General features: G+C 43.9%; 1 protein-coding gene across 4 annotated transcripts in view; it reads right to left on the bottom strand.

Moving 5' to 3' along the window:
- The window catches only part of NCOA1 (nuclear receptor coactivator 1), a 369979-nt gene that overhangs the window by 44480 nt on the left and 303650 nt on the right, over nucleotides 1-21849 (bottom strand). For all 4 annotated transcript variants that reach the window (XM_088447565.1, XM_088447564.1, XM_088447566.1 and 1 more), the window contains exons 9-11: nucleotides 20839-20986; nucleotides 18664-20011; nucleotides 10925-11099 (exon numbers count right to left, since the gene is read on the bottom strand). In XM_088447565.1, coding sequence (XP_088303691.1) covers nucleotides 10925-11099; nucleotides 18664-20011; nucleotides 20839-20986 — 1671 coding nt within the window. The remainder of the gene's footprint in view (nucleotides 1-10924; nucleotides 11100-18663; nucleotides 20012-20838; nucleotides 20987-21849) is intronic.

The following is a 21849-nucleotide window of genomic DNA, read 5'->3' as shown; positions in this document are numbered from 1 at the left end:
CTCATACATACAGTGCATATTCTATACATATACAGTACTCATACATACAGTACATATTCTATACATATACAGTACTCATACATACAGTACATATTCTATACATATACAGTACTCATACATACAGAACTCATACATACAGTACATATTCTATACATATACAATACTCATACATACAGTACATATTCTAGACATATACAGTACTTACATACAGTACATATTCTATACATATACAGCACTCATACATACAGTACATATACAGTACTCATACATACAGTACATATTCTATACATACACAGTACTCATACATACAGTACATATTCTATACATACACAGTACTCATACATACAGAACTCATACATACAGTACATATACAGTACTCATACATACAGTGCATATTCTAGACATATACAGTACTTACATACAGTACATATTCTATACATATACAGTACTCATACATACAGTACATATTCTAGACATATACAGTACTTGCATACAGTACATATTCTATACATATACAGTACTTACATACAGTACATACATACAGTACATATTCTATACATATACAGTACCCATACATACAGTACATATTCTATACATATACAGTACTCATACATACAGTACATATTCTATACATATACAGTACTCATACATACAGTACATATACAGTACTCAATACATACAGTACATATTCTATACATATACAGTACTCATACATACATAATGTACTTATACATACAGTAATACATAAGTGCATAAATACTTGTACATACAGCATTTATACATATTGTAAATATACAGTATATAAAACATTATACATCCAGTACTCTTATATAGTACTTATACAGTACATACACTACTTATACAGTACATATACAACGTATTCAGCACTTTTAGATACAGCCCTTATAGAGGACATGCAAGACTTGTACATACAGTATAGTACTTATACTCTACACACAGTAAATATACAGTAGACAGTACTTATACATGCAGCACTTATATACACAGTACATACAATATATATGCTTATAGAGTACATACAATAATTATACATTCATCACTTATATATACAGTACTTATACATTCATCCCTTATATATACAGTACATACAGTACTTCTACATTCATCCCTTATATATACAGTACATACAGTACTTCTACATTCATCCCTTATATATACAGTACATACAGTACTTCTACATTCATCCCTTATATATACAGTACATACAGTACTTCTACATTCATCCCTTATATATACAGTACATGCAGTACTTCTACATTCATCCCTTATATATACAGTACATACAGTACTTCTACATTCATCCCTTATATATACAGTACATACAGTACTTCTACATTCATCCCTTATATATACAGTACATACAGTACTTCTACATTCATCCCTTATATATACAGTACTTCTACATTCATCCCTTATATATACAGTACTTCTACATTCATCCCTTATATATACAGTACATACAGTACTTCTACATTCATCCCTTATATATACAGTACATACAGTACTTCTACATTCATCCCTTATATATACAGTACATACAGTACTTCTACATTCATCCCTTATATATACAGTACATACAGTACTTCTACATTCATCCCTTATATATACAGTACTTCTACATTCATCCCTTATATATACAGTACATACAGTACTTCTACATTCATCCCTTATATATACAGTACATACAGTACTTCTACATTCATCCCTTATATATACAGTACATACAGTACTTCTACATTCATCCCTTATATATACAGTACATGCAGTACTTCTACATTCATCCCTTATATATACAGTACATGCAGTACTTCTACATTCATCCCTTATATATACAGTACATGCAGTACTTCTACATTCATCCCTTATATATACAGTACATGCAGTACTTCTACATTCATCCCTTATATATACAGTACATGCAGTACTTCTACATTCATCCCTTATATATACAGTACATACAGTACTTCTACATTCATCCCTTATATATACAGTACATACAGTACTTCTACATTCATCCCTTATATATACAGTACATACAGTACTTCTACATTCATCCCTTATATATACAGTACATACAGTACTTCTACATTCATCCCTTATATATACAGTACATACAGTACTTCTACATTCATCCCTTATATATACAGTACATACAGTACTTCTACATTCATCCCTTATATATACAGTACATACAGTACTTCTACATTCATCCCTTATATATACAGTACTTATACATTCATCCCTTATATATACAGTACTTATACATTCATCCCTTATATATACAGTACTTATACATTCATCCCTTATATATACAGTACTTATACATTCATCCCTTATATATACAGTACATACAGTACTTATACATTCATCCCTTATATATACAGTACATACAGTACTTATACATTCATCCCTTATATATACAGTACATACAGTACTTATACATTCAACCCTTATATATACAGTACATACAGTACTTATACATTCATCCCTTATATATACAGTACATACAGTACTTATACATTCATCCCTTATATATACAGTACTTATACATTCATCCCTTATATATACAGTACATACAGTACTTATACATTCATCCCTTATATATACAGTACTTCTACATTCATCCCTTATATATACAGTACATACAGTACTTCTACATTCATCCCTTATATATACAGTACATACAGTACTTCTACATTCATCCCTTATATATACAGTACATACAGTACTTATACATTCATCCCTTATATATACAGTACATACAGTACTTATACATTCATCCCTTATATATACAGTACATACAGTACTTATACATTCATCCCTTATATATACAGTACATACAGTACTTATACATTCATCCCTTATATATACAGTACATACAGTACTTATACATTCATCACATATATATACAGTACATACAGTACTTATACATTCATCCCTTATATATACAGTACATACAGTACTTATACATTCATCCCTTATATATACAGTACATACAGTACTTATACATTCATCCCTTATATATACAGTACATGCAGTACTTCTACATTCATCCCTTATATATACAGTACATACAGTACTTATACATTCATCCCTTATATATACAGTACATGCAGTATTTAGACAAGTTTTGTCCGACTCAGAATAGGACGGACATACGCAAAAATTCATCATTTTGCGTAATTTCGCTTCTGCGCATGGACTGTATACAACAACTCGCCGTTTCCGGCCATGCGCACAGATCCAACCAAGGGCCTGATTCCAGATTATCGGGAATCTGCGCATGTGGAGGACCCATTCGGCGAGTGTGCAGAATGGGCTCTGCTAAGACGCATGCTAGGCCTTGAATGCCTCTGCCTCAGTCATAGTGCTGAGATTGCAAATGCAAAGCTGCCTGCGTGCATACATCATATATCTATAGCCTGCGTGCATACATCATATATCTATAGCCTGCGTGTATACATCATATCTATAGCCTGCGTGCATACATCATATCAAATGGCCTGCGTGCGTACATCATATATCTATAGCCTGCTTGTATACATCATATATCTATAGTCTGCGTGCATACATCATATATCTATAGCCTGCGTGTGTACATCATATCTATAACCTGCGTGTGTACATCATATATCTATAGCCTGCATTTATACATCATATCTATAGCCTGCGTGTGTACATCATATATCTATAGCCTGCGTGCGTACATCATATATCTATAGCCTGCGTGCGTGCGTACATCATATATCTATAGCCTGCGTGCATATATCATATATCTATAGCCTGCGTGTATACATCATATATCCATAGCCTGCGTGTATACATCATATATCCATAGCCTGCGTGCATACATCATATATCTATAGCCTGCGTGTGTACATCATATATCTATAGCCTGCGTGCATACATCATATATCTATAGCCTGCATTTATACATCATATCTATAGTCTGCGTGTGTACATCATATCTATAGCCTGCGTGTGTACATCATATATCTATAGCCTGCATTTATACATCATATCTATAGCCTGCGTGTGTACATCATATATCTATAGCCTGCGTGCATATATCATATATCTATAGCCTGCGTGTATACATCATATATCTATAGCCTGCGTGCATACATCATATATCTATAGCCTGCGTTTATACATCATATCTATAGCCTGCGTGTGTACATCATATATCTATAGCCTGCGTGCATACATCATATATCTATAGCCTGCATTTATACATCATATCTATAGCCTGCGTGTGTACATCATATATCTATAGCCTGCGTTTATACATCATATCTATAGCCTGCGTGCATACATCATAAATCTATAGCCTGCGTGTATACATCATATACCTATAGCCTGCGTGTATACATCATATACCTATAGCCTGCGTGCATACATCATAAATCTATAGCCTGCGTGTTTACATCATATATCTATAGCCTGCGAGCATACATTATATATCTATAGCCTGCGTTTATACATCATATCTATAGCTTGCGTGTGTACATCATATATCTATAGCCTGCGTGCATACATCATATATCTATAGCCTGCGTTTATACATCATATCTATAGCCTGCGTGTGTACATCATATATCTATAGCCTGCGTTTATAAATCATATCTATAGCCTGCGTGTGTACATCATATATCTATAGCCTGCGTGCATACATCATAAATCTATAGCCTGCGTGTGTACATCATATATCTATAGCCTGCGTGTGTACATCATATATCTATAGCCTGCGTGCATACATCATATATCTATAGCCTGCGTGCAGCTTTGCAATTGTGATCCTTGCTGAATCAGGCCCCAGCTGAGGATGAGCCCTGAAATGCGCAGAGAGAGTTATATAGGGGAGGGGCGTATCCTAGATTCATGCTAAACACAAAGCTGACCAGGATTTGTGTTGACGGCAGAGGCAGCCAACACCCCCTGCACTGCACTGTGGTTTGTTCCAAGAGCAAATCGCTCCTTTTGTTTTCTCCCAACTCTGCATAAGCCCCGCAGCACTTACTAGGCTGTCACCATCACACTGCAGCCCCGGTGATCCATGATGTATGTTTATTTTACGGTGGAATAAATCAGTATATGGTCCCAGGGGATTTGCTAACACAAATGATAATATACAGCATGTGACTGGTTACCCAGACGAGTCCATGTGAGGTGCGGGACCGTGTCTCCCTGCTGAGCACAGGAGAGGTGGGTGTTACATACACCAGATGTAGGCTGGAGCTGCAGAGCTTCATCCTCAGGTTCTAGAACAGCACGAGGACCCTGCAGAGCATGCACAGCAGACCTGCCAGTCTTACTGCTAAATTATGACCCTTTGGGTGGGGGGGGGAAACAGAGCGGAGACTGGAAGGGTGAAAGAAGGGCTCAGCCTTCAGCTCAGTCAATATAATATATCACCACTGTCTCCCTCCCTGCTCAGCCATTCATCAGCATGTCCTCCAAAGTCAGCCAAAAGCAGTATTAATGCTCATTCCTCTTAGCAGGTCACTCATAGCATTCACCGTGTGAGATAAACCATACCCTACAGCCCCTGCATTACAGAGAGGGACACGATTAACAGCATCATCACTCACGAATGGTAAATAACCCAGACCAGACAAGGCTGGAAGAGCCACCTCTCTCCATTCCTAGCAGAAATGTCACAGGTTTTGTCTTACACAGCTCTCTACAAGGAGGTTATGGAAGCTCACCCTATCTATAAAGTAGTAGTACTAATATTAGTAATGGTGTAATTGCACAGGAGAAGTAGTATTAGTAGTAGTTATGTAATTGCACAGGAGCAGTAGTACTAGTAGTAGTGATGGTGTAATTGCACAGGAGTAGTAGTACTAGTAGTAGTAATGATGTAATTGCACAGGAGTAGTAGTACTAGTAGTAGTGATGTAATTGCACAGGAGTAGTAGTACTGGTAATAGTTATGTAATTGCACAGGAGCAGTAGTACTAGTAGTAGTGATGGTGTAATTGCACAGGAGTAGTAGTACTAGTAGTAGTAATGATGTAATTGCACAGGAGTAGTAGTACTAGTAGTAGTGATGTAATTGCACAGGAGTAGTAGTACTAGTAGTAGTGATGATGTAATAGCACAGCGGTAGTAGTACTAGTAAGTTATGGTGTAAATGCACAAAAGTAGTAGTATTAGTAGTAGTGATCGCGTAATTGCACAGGAGTAGTAGTACTAGTAGTAGTGATGGTGTAATTGCACAGGAGTAGTAGTACTAGTAGTAGTGATGGTGTAATTGCACATAAGTAGTAGTACTAGTAATGATGTAATTGCGCAGGAGTAGTAGTATTAGTAGTAGTGATGATGTAATAGCACAGCGGTAGTAGTACTAGTAAGTTATGGTGTAAATGCACAAAAGTAGTAGTATTAGTAGTAGTGATCGCGTAATTGCACAGCAGTAGTAGTACTGGTAGTAGTTATGATGTAATTGCACAGGAGTAGTAGTACTTGTATTGGTTGTGCTGGTAGTGGTGTAACTGCACAGGAGTAGTAGTACTAGTAGTAGTTATGATGTAATTGTCTTGAAGTATTAGTACTAGTAATAGTTATGATGTAATTGCACAGACGTAATAGTAATGGTTGTACTGGTAGTGGTGTAACTGCACAGAAGTATTAGTACTAGTAGTAGTTATAATGTAACTGCACAGGAGTAGTAGTACTGGTATTGGTCGTACTGGTAGTGGTGTAACTGCACAGGAGTAGTAGTACTAGTAGTAGTGATGGTGTAATTGCACAGGAGTAGTAGTACTAGTAGTAGTGATGGTGTAATTGCACAGGAGTAGTAGTACTGGTATTGGTCGTACTGGTAGTGGTGTAACTGCACAGGAGTAGTAGTACTAGTAGTAGTGATGGTGTAATTGCACAGGAGTAGTAGTACTAGTAGTAGTGATGGTGTAATTGCACATAAGTAGTAGTACTGGTATTGGTTGTGCTGGTAGTGGTGTAATTGCACAGGAGTAGTAGTACTAGTAGTAGTGATGGTGTAATTGCACAGGAGTAGTAGTACTAGTAGTAGTGATGGTGTAATTGCACAGGAGTAGTAGTACTAGTAGTAGTGATGGTGTAATTGCACAGGAGTAGTAGCACTAGTAGTAGTGATGGTGTAATTGCACATAAGTAGTAGTACTAGTAATGATGTAATTGCGCAGGAGTAGTAGTATTAGTAGTAGTGATGATGTAATAGCACAGCGGTAGTAGTACTAGTAAGTTATGGTGTAAATGCACAAAAGTAGTAGTATTAGTAGTAGTGATCGCGTAATTGCACAGCAGTAGTAGTACTGGTAGTAGTTATGATGTAATTGCACAGGAGTAGTAGTACTGGTATTGGTCGTAGTGGTAGTGGTGTAACTGCACAGGAGTAGTAGCACTAGTAGTAGTTATGATGTAATTGTCTTGAAGTATTAGTACTAGTAGTAGTTATGATGTAATTGCACAGACGTAATAGTAATGGTTGTACTGGTAGTGGTGTAACTGCACAGAAGTATTAGTACTAGTAGTAGTTATAATGTAACTGCACAGGAGTAGTAGTACTGGTATTGGTCGTACTGGTAGTGGTGTAACTGCACAGGAGTAGTAGTACTAGTAGTAGTGATGGTGTAATTGCACAGAAGTAGTAGTACTAGTAGTAGTGATGGTGTAATTGCACAGGAGTAGTAGTACTAGTAGTAGTGATGGTGTAATTGCACATAAGTAGTAGTACTAGTAATGATGTAATTGCGCAGGAGTAGTAGTATTAGTAGTAGTGATGATGTAATAGCACAGCGGTAGTAGTACTAGTAAGTTATGGTGTAAATGCACAAAAGTAGTAGTATTAGTAGTAGTGATCGCGTAATTGCACAGCAGTAGTAGTACTGGTAGTAGTTATGATGTAATTGCACAGGAGTAGTAGTACTGGTATTGGTCGTAGTGGTAGTGGTGTAACTGCACAGGAGTAGTAGCACTAGTAGTAGTTATGATGTAATTGTCTTGAAGTATTAGTACTAGTAGTAGTTATGATGTAATTGCACAGACGTAATAGTAATGGTTGTACTGGTAGTGGTGTAACTGCACAGAAGTATTAGTACTAGTAGTAGTTATAATGTAACTGCACAGGAGTATTAGTACTAGTAGTAGTTATAATGTAACTGCACAGGAGTAGTAGTACTAGTAGTAGTGATGGTGTAATTGCACAGGAGTAGTAGTACTAGTAGTAGTGATGGTGTAATTGCACAGGAGTAGTAGTACTAGTAGTAGTGATGGTGTAATTGCACAGGAGTAGTAGTACTAGTAGTAGTGATGGTGTAATTGCACAGGAGTAGTAGTACTAGTAGTAGTGATGGTGTAATTGCACAGGAGTAGTAGTACTAGTAGTAGTGATGGTGTAATTGCACAGGAGTAGTAGTACTAGTAGTAGTGATGGTGTAATTGCACAGGAGTAGTAGTGCTGGTAGCAGTGATGGTGTGATTGCACAGGAGTAGTAGTACTAGTAGTAGTGATGGTGTAATTGCACAGGAGTAGTAGTACTAGTAGTAGTGATGGTGTAATTGCACAGGAGTAGTAGTACTAGTAGTAGTGATGGTGTAATTGCACAGGAGTAGTAGTACTAGTAGTGATGGTGTAATTGCACAGGAGTAGTAGTACTAGTAGTAGTGATGGTGTAATTGCACAGGAGTAGTAGTACTAGTAGTAGTGATGGTGTAATTGCACAGGAGTAGTAGTACTAGTAGTAGTAATGGTGTAATTGCACAGGAGTAGTAGTACTAGTAGTAGTGATGGTGTAATTGCACAGGAGTAGTAGTACTAGTAGTAGTGATGGTGTAATTGCACAGGAGTAGTAGTGCTGGTAGCAGTGATGGTGTGATTGCACAGGAGTAGTAGTACTAGTATTGGTTGTGCTGGTAGTGGTGTAACTGCACAGGAGTAGTAGCACTAGTAGTAGTTATGATGTAATTGTCTTGAAGTATTAGTACTAGTAATTGTTATGATGTAATTGCACAGACGTAATAGTAATGGTTGTACTGGTAGTGGTGTAACTGCACAGAAGTAGTAGTACTAGTAGTAGTGATGGTGTAATTGCACAGGAGTAGTAGTACTAGTAGTAGTGATGGTGTAATTGCACATAAGTAGTAGTACTGGTATTGGTCGTACTGGTAGTGGTGTAACTGCACAGGAGTAGTAGTGCTGGTAGCAGTGATGGTGTGATTGCACGGGAGTAGTAGTACTAGTAATGGTCATACTGGTAGTGGTGTAACTGCACAGGAGTAGTAGTGCTGGTAGCAGTGATGGTGTGATTGCACAGGAGTAGTAGTACTGGTATTGGTCGTACTGGTAGTGGTGTAACTGCACAGGAGTAGTAGTGCTGGTAGCAGTGATGGTGTGATTGCACAGGAGTAGTAGTACTGGTATTGGTCGTACTGGTAGTGGTGTAACTGCACAGGAGTAGTAGTACTAGTAGTAGTGGTAGTATAATTGCACAAGAGTAGTGAGGGCACAGTTTAGCAAATCAACAATATAGGTGGGAATGAGGACGCAGGTCCAAGAATGGGGGATGAAGCATAATATGCTCACAGGAATTACTTTAGATACAGACTATGGCCCTCATTCAGAGCCACTCGCTAGCGGCAGTACGCTCGTTCCGAGCGATGTTCGCACATCTGCGCATGCGTACGGTTTTTAGTACGCATGCGCGAACCAGTCAGTGCGGCCGAAAATCATTTGTACGCAATATAGCGAGTGCCTGCTATTTTGAGTGACAGAATGAGGCGTATGTGGGTGGTAACAGGGGAAGGTGCTTGAAAACAGGGAGTGGAAATCCGATCGCAGGCGTGCTTAAAGGTCAAAACGGGCGTTTTAGGGGTGTGCATAATTAATACAGCAGCGTCAATGACCACGTCACTTGGTTTTTTTTAACTCAGAACTGCTCGCAAAATAGCGGTTGAAAAAACCAACCACGAGAATAGCGAGCAGTTCATACGCTGTACGATGTACTCGATTAATCTAATAAATAGCGGACATGACGTATGGTGCGAGCGGCCAGGGGGCGTTTTTATCAAATAAACGAGCGTATGTTTTGCTCGCTCGTTCAGACTTAGAGGTGTGAACAGACCACAATGTGCGAACGGATCATTTGCATAGCCACCCCTTGTTTTTGAACGAACGACCGCAAATAGCGAACGGCTCTGAATGAGGGCCAATGTTTGGCCAAACTGATCATATTAAAATCCTGACTTTTCTGTGACTTACAGCCCAGGCAATGTAGGCACAAGCCCGGGGCACTGCCCCTCAGGGGCACTCTTCATGTTGTCATCTCCCGTCCCCCGCTTATGATTTATATGCTACTTTTATATTCATTAAACACATATTTTCTCAGTAAGACCAGTATAAATACATATTTTCCCAGTAAGGGTTGTTGCTGCATTAATAAGTGTGTTTGTAGAATTAGGGTTTAAATGAGGGTGTAATTACTTACTGTACCTATGGCAATGTCAGCTGTAAATACAGCCCATTTCATGAGGAGCGATTCCAGCGGCCACGTAACTGGCTTTACCTCAATATTTCAATGTGCAAACGATAGCTGGGCATTGCAAGAGGTCTCCCGGCAACGGTATAATACCCTCACACAGGAACGTCAACGTGTCCAATAGTAATGAATATATGAAATACCTGAAGCTTGCACAGATTCGTAACCAATAATTATTACCACCCATCGTGTGTATACATCACCATACGCTTCATAACACCATGTGTTTCACGTTCACTGAATATAATGTCATAGGACGTGATACCATACTACAAGCAGGTGTGGTCTGTGTCTCGGGTACATATAGACTGACAGAGATTTCATATAGGCAATGTCTGTTTCTGACCAAATAAATATTGTTTGCATTGTAAGAATACACTTACTGTTCAGTCCTGTGGGCGTCCTGGCAACAGTGCCTGTTTGCAGAGACGTCGGCAATAATTTGGGCTTCATGGGTAACCCAGATTCTGTCCGGTCAGAAGCCCCAAACCCGGGCATCCGTATCTCTTTCTCCAGTGTAGGCAGCAACTGGTCCAGCTGGTCAAACTCCGCCGAGAACTGCAGAAAAGCACACGACGTACTATGATATCATGGACAATAGGTGGGAGCCAGCTGCTGCTATACCGACAGGGGGCGCAAAAAGTGTCTTATAGGGTAATCATGCATCCACTAAATCGCCGCTAAGACAGAAAGTAGTTAATAAATTGGTCTGAAACAAACGGTCACTAAAGCTGCATACACACACAACGATTTTTTTAATGATTATCGTTAAACGATATCGTTTAACGATAATCGTTTGCAAAAATCGTTCACTTTCTGAGTGAAACGATGAACGATTATCGTTCATGCGCGTTCACGTTTGTAGTTTGTCGTTTGTAGTTCAGTCAGACTTGTCAACTCAACGATTTTCATTAAGGGAATATGCAAAAATCGTTTGTAGTTCATAAAAATCGTTCATGACATTTAGTAAATGAACAACTTTAGTAAACGATTTTAGTTAATTTTTTCAAGGGAAACAATCGTTTACTAAAATCGTTCATTAAAAAAATCGTTGTGTGTGTATGCAGCTTTATGGAGCGTACACACGGTCAGATTTGTCAGACTTGTCAGATTTGTCAGATGAACGACTGAACGATTTAACGATTTGAACGATTTGGACGATTTGACCAAAGTTTTGAACGATGGAACGATTGAACGATTTTTGACTGCATTAAAATGAATGGAATCGTCCAAGTCTGACTGCAAACCCATCAGATGTCAGATATCGTTATCTGACAAACGGGAACGCGCATCGTTGATCGTCCATCATTCAGGCATGTCAGATATGAACGATTTTCCTTCAGATATGAACGACTGAACGATTTTTAAATCGTTATCGTCCATATCTGAAGAAAAAATCTGATCGTGTGTATGCACCATAAGATATATTCAGAAATATATTTGTGCAACTTTGTATATTATCATTTTTAGTGCCACATTTTTGTCATCTTTCCTTTAAACATCTGTCCCTGATATTTTTGGTACTCGGTGGACAGTGATGTACGTATTAAACGAGCTCCCCCACTTTTATCTCAAACATCCAAAGTGGTAGTTCCTGTAACTTTTATATACCTAATATACTGCTGATAACGCTTTTATCCATCCATAAGTGATGTTTTTGTATATAGCATTTGTAGTCGCACACTGGAGCTCATTCAGGCCCGCTCACTAGATGCGTTCGCTCGCTCCCTGCGTATGCAAATCCAGCGCACACCCAGCCAGGCAGGCGATCGCACGGCAAGGCATTAGCACGCCCACTATGTCCTGGCGTGCGATCACCTAGTGTATGGAGACGCCCACCAGCCATTCTTAAGATGCCCACTTGCGCACGTCATCTCCTGGAAGTGCATGAAAACATTGGTACATCGTGCACCGTCGGATTCGATCGCAGCGCTTGATGTTGACTATACCCTGCCGCAAGCACTGCGATCACTTCAGAGAGAAATCCCACCAGGTGACGTGTACTATGACGCTGCCTTTTAATCATGCACGCCTTTGACATGGCGTTGAAACGCTCAGGCACGCCTGCGTTCGCAACTACACTCCCCCGTTTTTAATGACCACCCCGTTACCGCCCACAAATGGCTTCTCCTGTCACTCACTCTGCTGGGCAGTCTATGCGCAGTTAGCGAACGCTTCCCGATTTCTTGCACTGGTTCGCGAGTGCGCACTGCGATGCGTATGCATGCGCACAGTGCGAAAATTGGCCCGGCTACGAGCGAACGCATCCTAGCGCGCGGGTCTCGGTCCTCAGTGCTCTGCTATTCAGTGACTGAATGTTCCCGCCCCTCGGTCCATACTCGCTGACGATTCATTCATTTCAAATGAATAAACCGTTTTACTTTTTGTCCCCTTACAGTTAGCATTTCCCCCCCCTCCCGGTGTAAGCTGTGGTTCTCACTGCGGCTAGCCTGGTACGATGCTGCAGAAAAAAGGTATCAGCGGTTCGAGCTTTGACGTTATCATGCCATGTGGTGTCATGGCAGCTGCTCCAGTCTCCATAAATCATTTGATGCTTCTGTACACAGAAATCCAGCTATAGTCCACCATCAACACCATTCTCCACGCCAGCCAACAATCATTAGTAAATACACACGCTTTTATCTTTCTTGCTGTGATTTTAAGTCATATCTTCTAGAATGATATGAATTCTTTTAGAATGTAAGCTCTTATGAGCAGGGCCCTCTACCCTCTTGTGCATCTCCCTACTTTACTTTCATCTACTACTTACTCCTCACTAGGGCACCTAACACTTGGCTGCTTATGCTCTGTTGCTCATCTGGGTGTAATGGTCACTAATGTAGTAATATACAGTCAGGTGCATAAATATTGGGACATTGACAGAATTTTCATATTTTGGCCTCTATTCACCACCACAGTGGCTTTGAAATGAAACAAACAAGATGTGCTTTACCTGCAGACTTTCAGATTTAATTTGAGGGTAATTACATTAAAATCAGGTGAACGGTGTAGGAATTACAACGGTTTCTATATGTGCCTCCCACTTTTTAAGGGGCCAAAAGTAATGGGACAAACTAAACCTAAATCTAACTTTCACTTTTTAATACTTTGTTGCAAATCCTTTGCAGGCAATTACAGCCTGAAGTCTGGAACGCATAGACATCACCAGACGCTGGGTTTCATCCCTGGTGATGCTCTGCCAGGCCTCTACTGCAAATGTCTTCAGTTCCTGCTTGTTCTTGGGGCATTTTCCCTTCAGTTTTGTCTTCATCAAATGAAATGCATGCTCAATCGGATTCAGGTCAGGGGATTGACTTGGCCATTGCATAACATTCCACTTTTTAGCCTTAAAAAACTCTTTGGTTGCTGTTGCAGTATGCTTCGGGTCATTGTCCATCTGCACTGTGAAGCACCATCCAATGAGTTCTGAAGCATTTGACTGAATATGAGCATATAATCCAAAACACTTCAGAATTCATTCTGCTGCTTTTGTCAGCAGTCACATCATCAATAAATACAAGGGAACCAGTTCCATTGGCAGTCATGCATGCCCACGCCATGACACTACCACCACCATGCTTCACTGATGAGGTGATATGTTTTGGATCATGAGCAGTTCCTTTCCTTCTCCATACTCTTTTCTTCCCATCACTCTGGTACAAGTTGATCTTTGTCTCATCTGTCCATAGGATGTTGTTCCAGAACTGTAATGACTTTTTTAGCTGTTGTTTGTCAAACTCTAATCTGTTCTTCCTGTTTTTGTGGCTCACCAATGGTTTACATCTTGTGGTGAACCCTCTATATTCACTCTTGTGAAGTCTTCTCTTGATTGTTGACTTTGACACATATACCCCTACCTCCTGGAGAGTGTTCTTGATTTGGCCAACTGTTGTGAAGGGGTTTTTCTTCACCAAGGAAATAATTCTTCTGTCATCCACCTCAGTTGTTTTCCATGGTCTTCCGGGTCTTTTGGTGTTGCTGAGCTCTCCGGTGCATTCTTTCTTTTTAAGAATGTTCCAAACAGTTGATTTGGCCACACCTAATGTTTTTGCTATCTCTCTGATGGGTTTGTTTTGATCTTTCAGCCTAATGATGGCTTGCTTCACTGATAGTGACAGCTCTTTGGATCTCATATTGAGAGTCGACAGCAACTGATTCCAAATGCAAATGTCACACCTAGAATCAACTCCAGACCTTTTACCTGCTTAATTGATAATGAAATAACGAGGGAATAGCCCACACCTGTCCATGAAATAGCTTTTGAGTTGATAGTCCCATTACTTTTGGCCCCTTAAAAAGTGTGAGGCACATATAGAAACAGTTGTAATTCCTACACCGTTCACCTGATTTGGATGTAATTACCCTCAAATAAAATCTGAAAGTCTGCAGTTAAAGCACATCTTATTTGTTTCATTTCAAAGCCATTGTAGTGGTGAATAGAGGCCAAAATATGAAAATTCTGTCAATGTCCCAATATTTATGGACCTGACTGTATATTATCCATGTCCTGGTCCTGTATTGTATTGTTCTGTAAGTCGCTTGTCTACAACTTGTTTATGTACTATGGGCCTAATTCAGACCCGATCGCGAGCGATGAGCGCTCGCAAGCAGGTCGATGTTGGCCAAGTGCGCATGCGCACGAGGGAGCCGGCTCCGTCGTGCACATGCGCGAGACCCGCATAGCGACGGCCAAGCCGTCGCTATGGGTCTTGCTACAAAGGGGGCGTGCTATCGATGGTGAGTGACAGCACGCCCCCTTTGGTGGGCGTGCTGGGGGCGTGGCTGCCCAGACGGAGGCGTTCCCATGGGAACGCCTACCATCTGGGGCTGGCCCCACTGACATCACAAGTGATGTCAGTGGGAGTGCTCTCGGCTCTGATAGAGCTGAAAGCACTCCAGGGCTTGCTGCAACGAGACCCTACCACAAGGGTTTCGTCGCGAGCCCGATGGGTCAAGACCATCGCGACCATCTTTTTGGCCGCTCGCTATACTGTGGGTGGTCACCCACAGCTATGCGAGCGGCCAGGAGGCCGCTCTAAAATTCAAAGGGACGGCACTGATTCAGAGCGAGCGCTCTGTCAGAGCGTCCGGCTCTGAATCAGGGCCAATGTAAGGTGGTGCAGAACATTTGTGACGCCATATAAATAAATGATAATAATTATAAATGCAAAAAGCCACCCAGGCAGAGCGAGTAAGGTACAGTATTAGATAAAGTCACAGTACGACACGTAGAGGCCAATAGATGAAGGGTGGAATCTTGCTAAATTTTTCGGGAACAGTAACAGAGCATTTGCCTATCCTAATTGTCATACAGGCACAATTCTCCAACTTCTGTTTATTGTAGCCCGTGTCACCAATCAGCCATTTAATGGCACCGGAGCTTCTGCGCTTAATCCCCTGCCTGCACTTAGCAGAGAGAGTGTCTCAGGCGCAGTATCCGGTTACCAGCGCTGGGAGTGCCGTACAGTTCACTCCTCTCCCAGCTGGCTGTGAGCTGGACTGGAACAAGAGACAAAGAAATGCTGCACGGCACTGCTGCATCGCACGGAAATCCAATACCTGGCCTGCCAATCCCGCCCCTCACCGGCCCGACGAAGGGGCCCCACTCTGATACTGACAAGACTCTCTGACGCCGCAGAGCTCTCCGCAATCACAAGCAGCTGATGGGGAGGATTTTTTTTTTACACCCAGGCTGTGGGTCACTTGTCAGAGCCTTTGCTGTAAGTAGCTCAATTATAGATGACTGCGCCATTCACATCACCTGCGTGCATATAGCGTTTTAGAATGCAGGACGCCCTACTTCTCCTGCGGTAAGGTGTGTGCTATCAGGACAATAGATTTGTTGGTATAAAAAAAAGCCACGCGTGATAAGTGCAAAGAAAACACGTGAAAAAAAAAAAACACGACTAAAACGGCCATTTGCTCTAACGCGCTTTACCCCATGTTCCCAGCATATATGTTACAATGAGCCCTTAACAAAAGTTGGAGAAATGGATTATTGTCGCTATATCTATAAAAGGACACATCCAAGCTCATAGTTGTGGCACAGTAACAAACACACTGAGTAATACAGAATTATTATTAACAGATAGTTATATAGCGCACAGGGCCGGCTCTACCATTAGGCAGCTGTCTAAGGTGCTGGGATCTGGGGGAGTCACAGTTTTACTCATTGCAGGCGACGGCCGTGGAACTTATAAGAATCGACTTCCCTGAGGGTTGGGAAATAGGTATTGGTGGTGTAGGTGGGCAATAGGCTGAAGTTTTGTCTTGGGTGCGGAGAGACCTTACACCGGCCATGATAGGGGACGCACACATGTTCAGTAGCGCTTTACAGGGAATATATCAGTCACTCACATCAGTCCCTGTCCCACTGGCGCTTACACACTGTGGGCCTGGTCCAGACCCGCTCGCAAGCGGGTCGATGGTGGCCCAGTGCGCATGACGGAGCTGGCTCCGTTGTGCGCATGTGCGAGACCCGTATAGCAACGGGCAAACCGTCGCTCCGGGTCCCGTACCAAAGGGGGCTTGCTGTCGATGCTGAGTGACAGCACGCCCCCTTTGGTGGGCGGGGGCGTGGCTGCACAGACGGAGGCGTTCCCATGGTGTCAGTGGGAGTGCTTTCGGGCTCTGTTAGAGCCGAAAGCACTCTGGGGCTTGCGGCAACGAGACCCTACCACAAGGGTCTCGTCGCAAGCCGGATGGTCGCGATGGTCTTGACCATCCCGACCATCATCATGGCCGCTCGCTATAGCTGTGGGTGGTCACCCACAGCTATGCGAGCGGCCAGGAGGCCGTTCTGAAAAACCAGAGGGCTGGCCCTGATTCAGAGCGAGCGCTCTGTCAGAGCGTCCGGCTCTGAATCAGGCCCTGTATTCCCTGTGACACTTATACACACAGTGAGGTTTTTTTTTTTTTTTTTTTGTCAGTAGCCAATTAACCTGCCAGGAAACTGGAGCAAACAAGGAGAACATACAAACTCCACACCCCTGTGATAGGAAGGGGAATTGACAAGCGGTGAGGTAATAATGCTAACCACTGCACCATCCGCGCTGGCCATACAAACGTTTCCCACTTTGCCTAGGTGTAAGTAATAATACCTTTAAATATACCCCTCTTGCAATGTTCAGGCTTCCTTCACCTCAGAGATTACGTCTATGTTTATAGTCTGTTTCTCTTTATAGAAATGTGGGATACAGTGAAGTTTGGTGCTGTAACCCAGAGCATCCAGGTCCAGCTTTTCAGACAATAACAGCAAATGTTAGGTTGCTATGGGTTACGTCACCTCCTATTCTCTGAAACAGCTTAACAAACATCCCAAGTTCTGCTCTCTAAGGGCCCTGATTAACCCGATGTGTTGCGTACATCTCCGATGGCGTGAGATCAAGGCATGCGCAGGTGCTGCACTGCACTTAGGCATCGCGTTACCGCTAGGCTGTTTTAGCAGGACGCCGCGCCCTGCCCAATTTCAAAAGGGGAGAATGCGCCCTGCCCTTTTGGCGGCGCCCCACTAAATCAACCTGCCGGGGGCCGTCAAACACCCGCGGGCTGCACCGCCGGTGAATAGATGCCGGGCGCATGCGATCGGCATCTATACACACAGACAGGAGAGCTCGGGGACAGCCCGGCATGTCCGTAAGTGCCGGGCACACCCCCAAGGGTGTTGAAAAGGGGGCGTGTCTTAAAGACAACCCGCCTTTTCTCGGAACACGACCCTTTTTCGGGCGCGCCCCCGTAGGAGTGCTCCCGTCTTCTAGGTCCGGCGCCCTGTCCGCCCTGAGCACTGTATTCCAATCTCGTTCAGCGAGAACTCACGTGCTGCGACCATTTGGGGGCGGCGACGCAGCTTCGCTGGCCCAGTCAGCGTGAAAACATTGGCCATCCTGCGTAACCTGGGAGTCACTCAGATGGCCGATGTTCACGCAGTCTTCGGACGCAGCAGCGGATCACAGAAGCCGACAGGAGGCGTCTGTTTACACAAGACGTCTCTTGCGGCACTAGCATGTTATTGCACAGACGCCGCTTACAAAGTCTCAGCCGCTGCGCAATAGCGCCCATCTCTGAATCAGGCTTTTCATTCGCAAGTAGCTTCATTTTCCACTAAAGAAAACCAATCACTCACCTGGTCTTGTGTCTCCAGTTTTATGTCTTCTTGGATGGGCTTAACCATAGCGGCGGCGGCCGGGGCGGAACTGCACTGATCGACCGGCCCAGTCTTCTCCATTTTTACTTTCACATCATCCAGACTCAGAGCAGGGGAGCGCTTCTCGTCCTTGTCCAGCAGGTCGCGGATAAGCTGATCTTTGGAGTCCTTTTTCTTGTCACTGTAAGGCTCCATTTTCACCTCCGATGTGCTCCCCCGAGTCTGGCAGTTGCCAGACCCGGAGCCTTTCTTGTCGTGGTCCATAGACAGAGAAATGTCAGAAGGGCTCCCCTCCTGAAGAAGCCGGTGTAAAATCTTATGCCGTTCGGTCAGGGAGCTGTGAGACGAGGGGCAAGTCCCACTCACCGAACTCCCGCAGCCGGAATTGGAGACAACTTGGCAAGTCAGCGGATCCCGGCAACTGGGGTCCCCATCCCGCAGCTTGCTTTCCGCCGTCGAGGTCAAAAGTTTGACAAGTTTTTGGCTTGAAGCAGCCAGTGAGCTTTTGCTGTCTCCATCCCCGGCCCTACTGTCATTATTATTCCCCATATTGTTCTCCTTGGGCTCCACTTTCACGGGCTGCATGTTGAGCCTCCCAGGGGAACTCTGGGAATTGACTTGCCGCAGAACAGGAGACGTCGTAGAATAGGTTGCCTGGTTATTAGGTCCTTCGTTAATGGCCTGAACGGGAGGGTTCATTAGGTTATTAGAAAAGAGCCTACCATTGTTGTTGGTGCAACCCCCGCCCGCCATGCCCGGCGATGGGGAGGAATATCCTACAGGAGTCATAGGTCCTTCATTCAGCATTGGCATGGAGTTTGGGGGGACATTGGAGAATGGTCTGTTATTGTTGTTACAACCACTGCTTGAGATACCACCGGGGGAGTGCATGGTGGGCATTGTGGGGGAGAAGGGATTACCTGAAGCTCTAGGCCGTGACACCAACCCTGGACTACTCCGTGGCCTTGGGGACATGAACTGAGGTGGACTGATCCCTGGGCTGCTCATGGGGGAACTGTTGAGGTTTAGATTGTTATTGTTCTGGGGTCCAGCCTGCCCCATATTTAAGGCAACATTGGTTCCAATCTGACCTCCAGGAGAACATCCATAGTTTGCTTGGCTGGTGTTGGAACTGCTGATGCTGTGCAGGCCAGTGACTGGCTGCTGGTTTGTACTGGAGGTCAGCATGCTGCCACTGGATGGGGAGGGGGTACAAGAGTAGGGCATCCCTGGAGCTGGCGAGATGGTAGCGTTAACGGAGGGACTGAGTCGGGGTAGTGACATTCCTGAGTTAGTGTTGTCTTGTGTACAAAGAGAGCTTTGATCCCTAAAAGAGAGAGAGAGAGAGAGACCTTGTAAGATTAATTCTACTAACAGCAGAAAAGAAACACTGGGTGCTAAAGGGGAACTCCGCCTAGGGGTAACATCGTCTCCAGGCAGATTTGTACTCTGTATCATGGCCCTCATTCAGAGCCGTACGCTCTGAGCAGAGCGCACGCTCTGAATGAGGGCCATCCTCCATAACTATGGAGCGTCCTCCTGGACGCTCGTATAGCTGTGGGTCACCATCCACAGCCTATACGAGCGTGCAGTTTGATGGCCGCGATGGTCTTGACCATCGCGACCATCGAAACTGTGAGCCGGAGCCTGCGGTTGAGGTTTTCAACCGCAAGGCCCGGAGTGATTTTGGCTCTATCAGAGCCAAAATCACTCCCATTGACATCACTAGTGATGTCAGTGGGCCGGCTTCTGACGGTAGGCGTTCCCTTAGGAACGCCCCTGTCAGGGAGGCACGCCCACCAAAGGGGGTGTGCTGTCAATCAACATCGACAGCACGCCCCCTTTGATCAGACACAACGAGCGAAGGAAAGTCCTTCGCTCGTCGCGTCTGGCGCATGCGCACGACGGAGCTCCCTCCGTCGTGCGCATGCTCAGTGCAGAGCATCGACCCACTTGCGAGCGGACAGCCGCTCGCGAGTGGGTCTGAATCAGGCCCTATATTACATGCAATAACAGATTGGATGTAACTGCATCCACTCTACAGATCTGAGCTTATCGGTCGTCGTATATAATAAAAGGGCAAAACATGACTGAAGGCGGGGGGCCCCCTTTAAATGAAGAACGGCTGGGAAACGTAACAACGCCTTCCATCACCTTTCGATTATATGGATTCCCATGACGAAGGGCTGCATGTCTGGACTCTGGGGGCAGCATAATTTGCACTTGGTGTGAGCGCTCAGTTCCGTCCCATCGCTCAGGGTGAACTTATACGATGGACTGCAGGCCGTCCCCCTCATCATCACTGCGGAGAACCACAAGAGACGAAAGTTGTTACATTTGTAGACAATTCCACTTCTCCTCTGGGGAATAATTAACTTTCTTAGCCCGAATGCAATTTAAAATGTTCCTTTAAAGAGAGGTTTCATAAGCACCGTTAAGGGAGCAATAAACGCTACCGAAGTCTTTGGTTGGAAACACTCTGGTCATTAACCTTCTCTCTCCTGTGGCCGCCCCCAAAATGTCATGCACAGCACTCGCCACTAGGATGCACCCTTGAGCTCTTCGAGTTCTGAGAGGCACATCACAAGTTGGCCGGGAAAGAAAGCTGTAGTAGGAAATAACGGGGATTATGGGACAGAGGCCCTGATTCAGAGCCGGACGCTCTGACAGACCGCTCACTCTGAATCAGGGCCGTCCTTCTTAATTTTTCGAGCGGCCTCCTGGCCGTTCGTATAGCTGTGGGTGACCACCCACAGCTATAGCGAGCGGCCAGGAGGATGGTCGCGATGGTCTTGACCATCGCGCTTGCGACGAGACCCTTGTGGTAGGGTCTTGTCGCCGCAAGCCCTGGAGTGCTTTTGGCTCTATCAGAGCCGAGAGCACTCCCACTGACATCACTTGTGATGTCAGTGGGGCCGGCCCCAGACGGTTGGCGTTCCCATGGAAACGCCTCCGTCTGGCCAGCCACGCCCCTGGCACGCCCACCAAAGGGGGCGTGCTGTCACTCACCATCGACAGCACGCCCCCTTTGGTACGAGACCCGGAGCGACGGCTTGCCCGTCGCTATACGGGTCTCGCGCATGCGCACGACGGAGCCGGCTCTGTCGTGCGCATGCGCACTGGGCCAACATCGACCCGCTTGCGAGCGCTCAGCGCTCGCGAGCG

Source organism: Taudactylus pleione, unplaced genomic scaffold (genome assembly GCF_031769625.1).
Source record: "Taudactylus pleione unplaced genomic scaffold, aTauple2 ptg000434l, whole genome shotgun sequence".
Taxonomy (NCBI): domain Eukaryota; kingdom Metazoa; phylum Chordata; class Amphibia; order Anura; family Myobatrachidae; genus Taudactylus; species Taudactylus pleione.
Note: the sequence above shows the minus strand (reverse complement) of the source record. Positions and strands in the feature narration are given on the sequence as shown.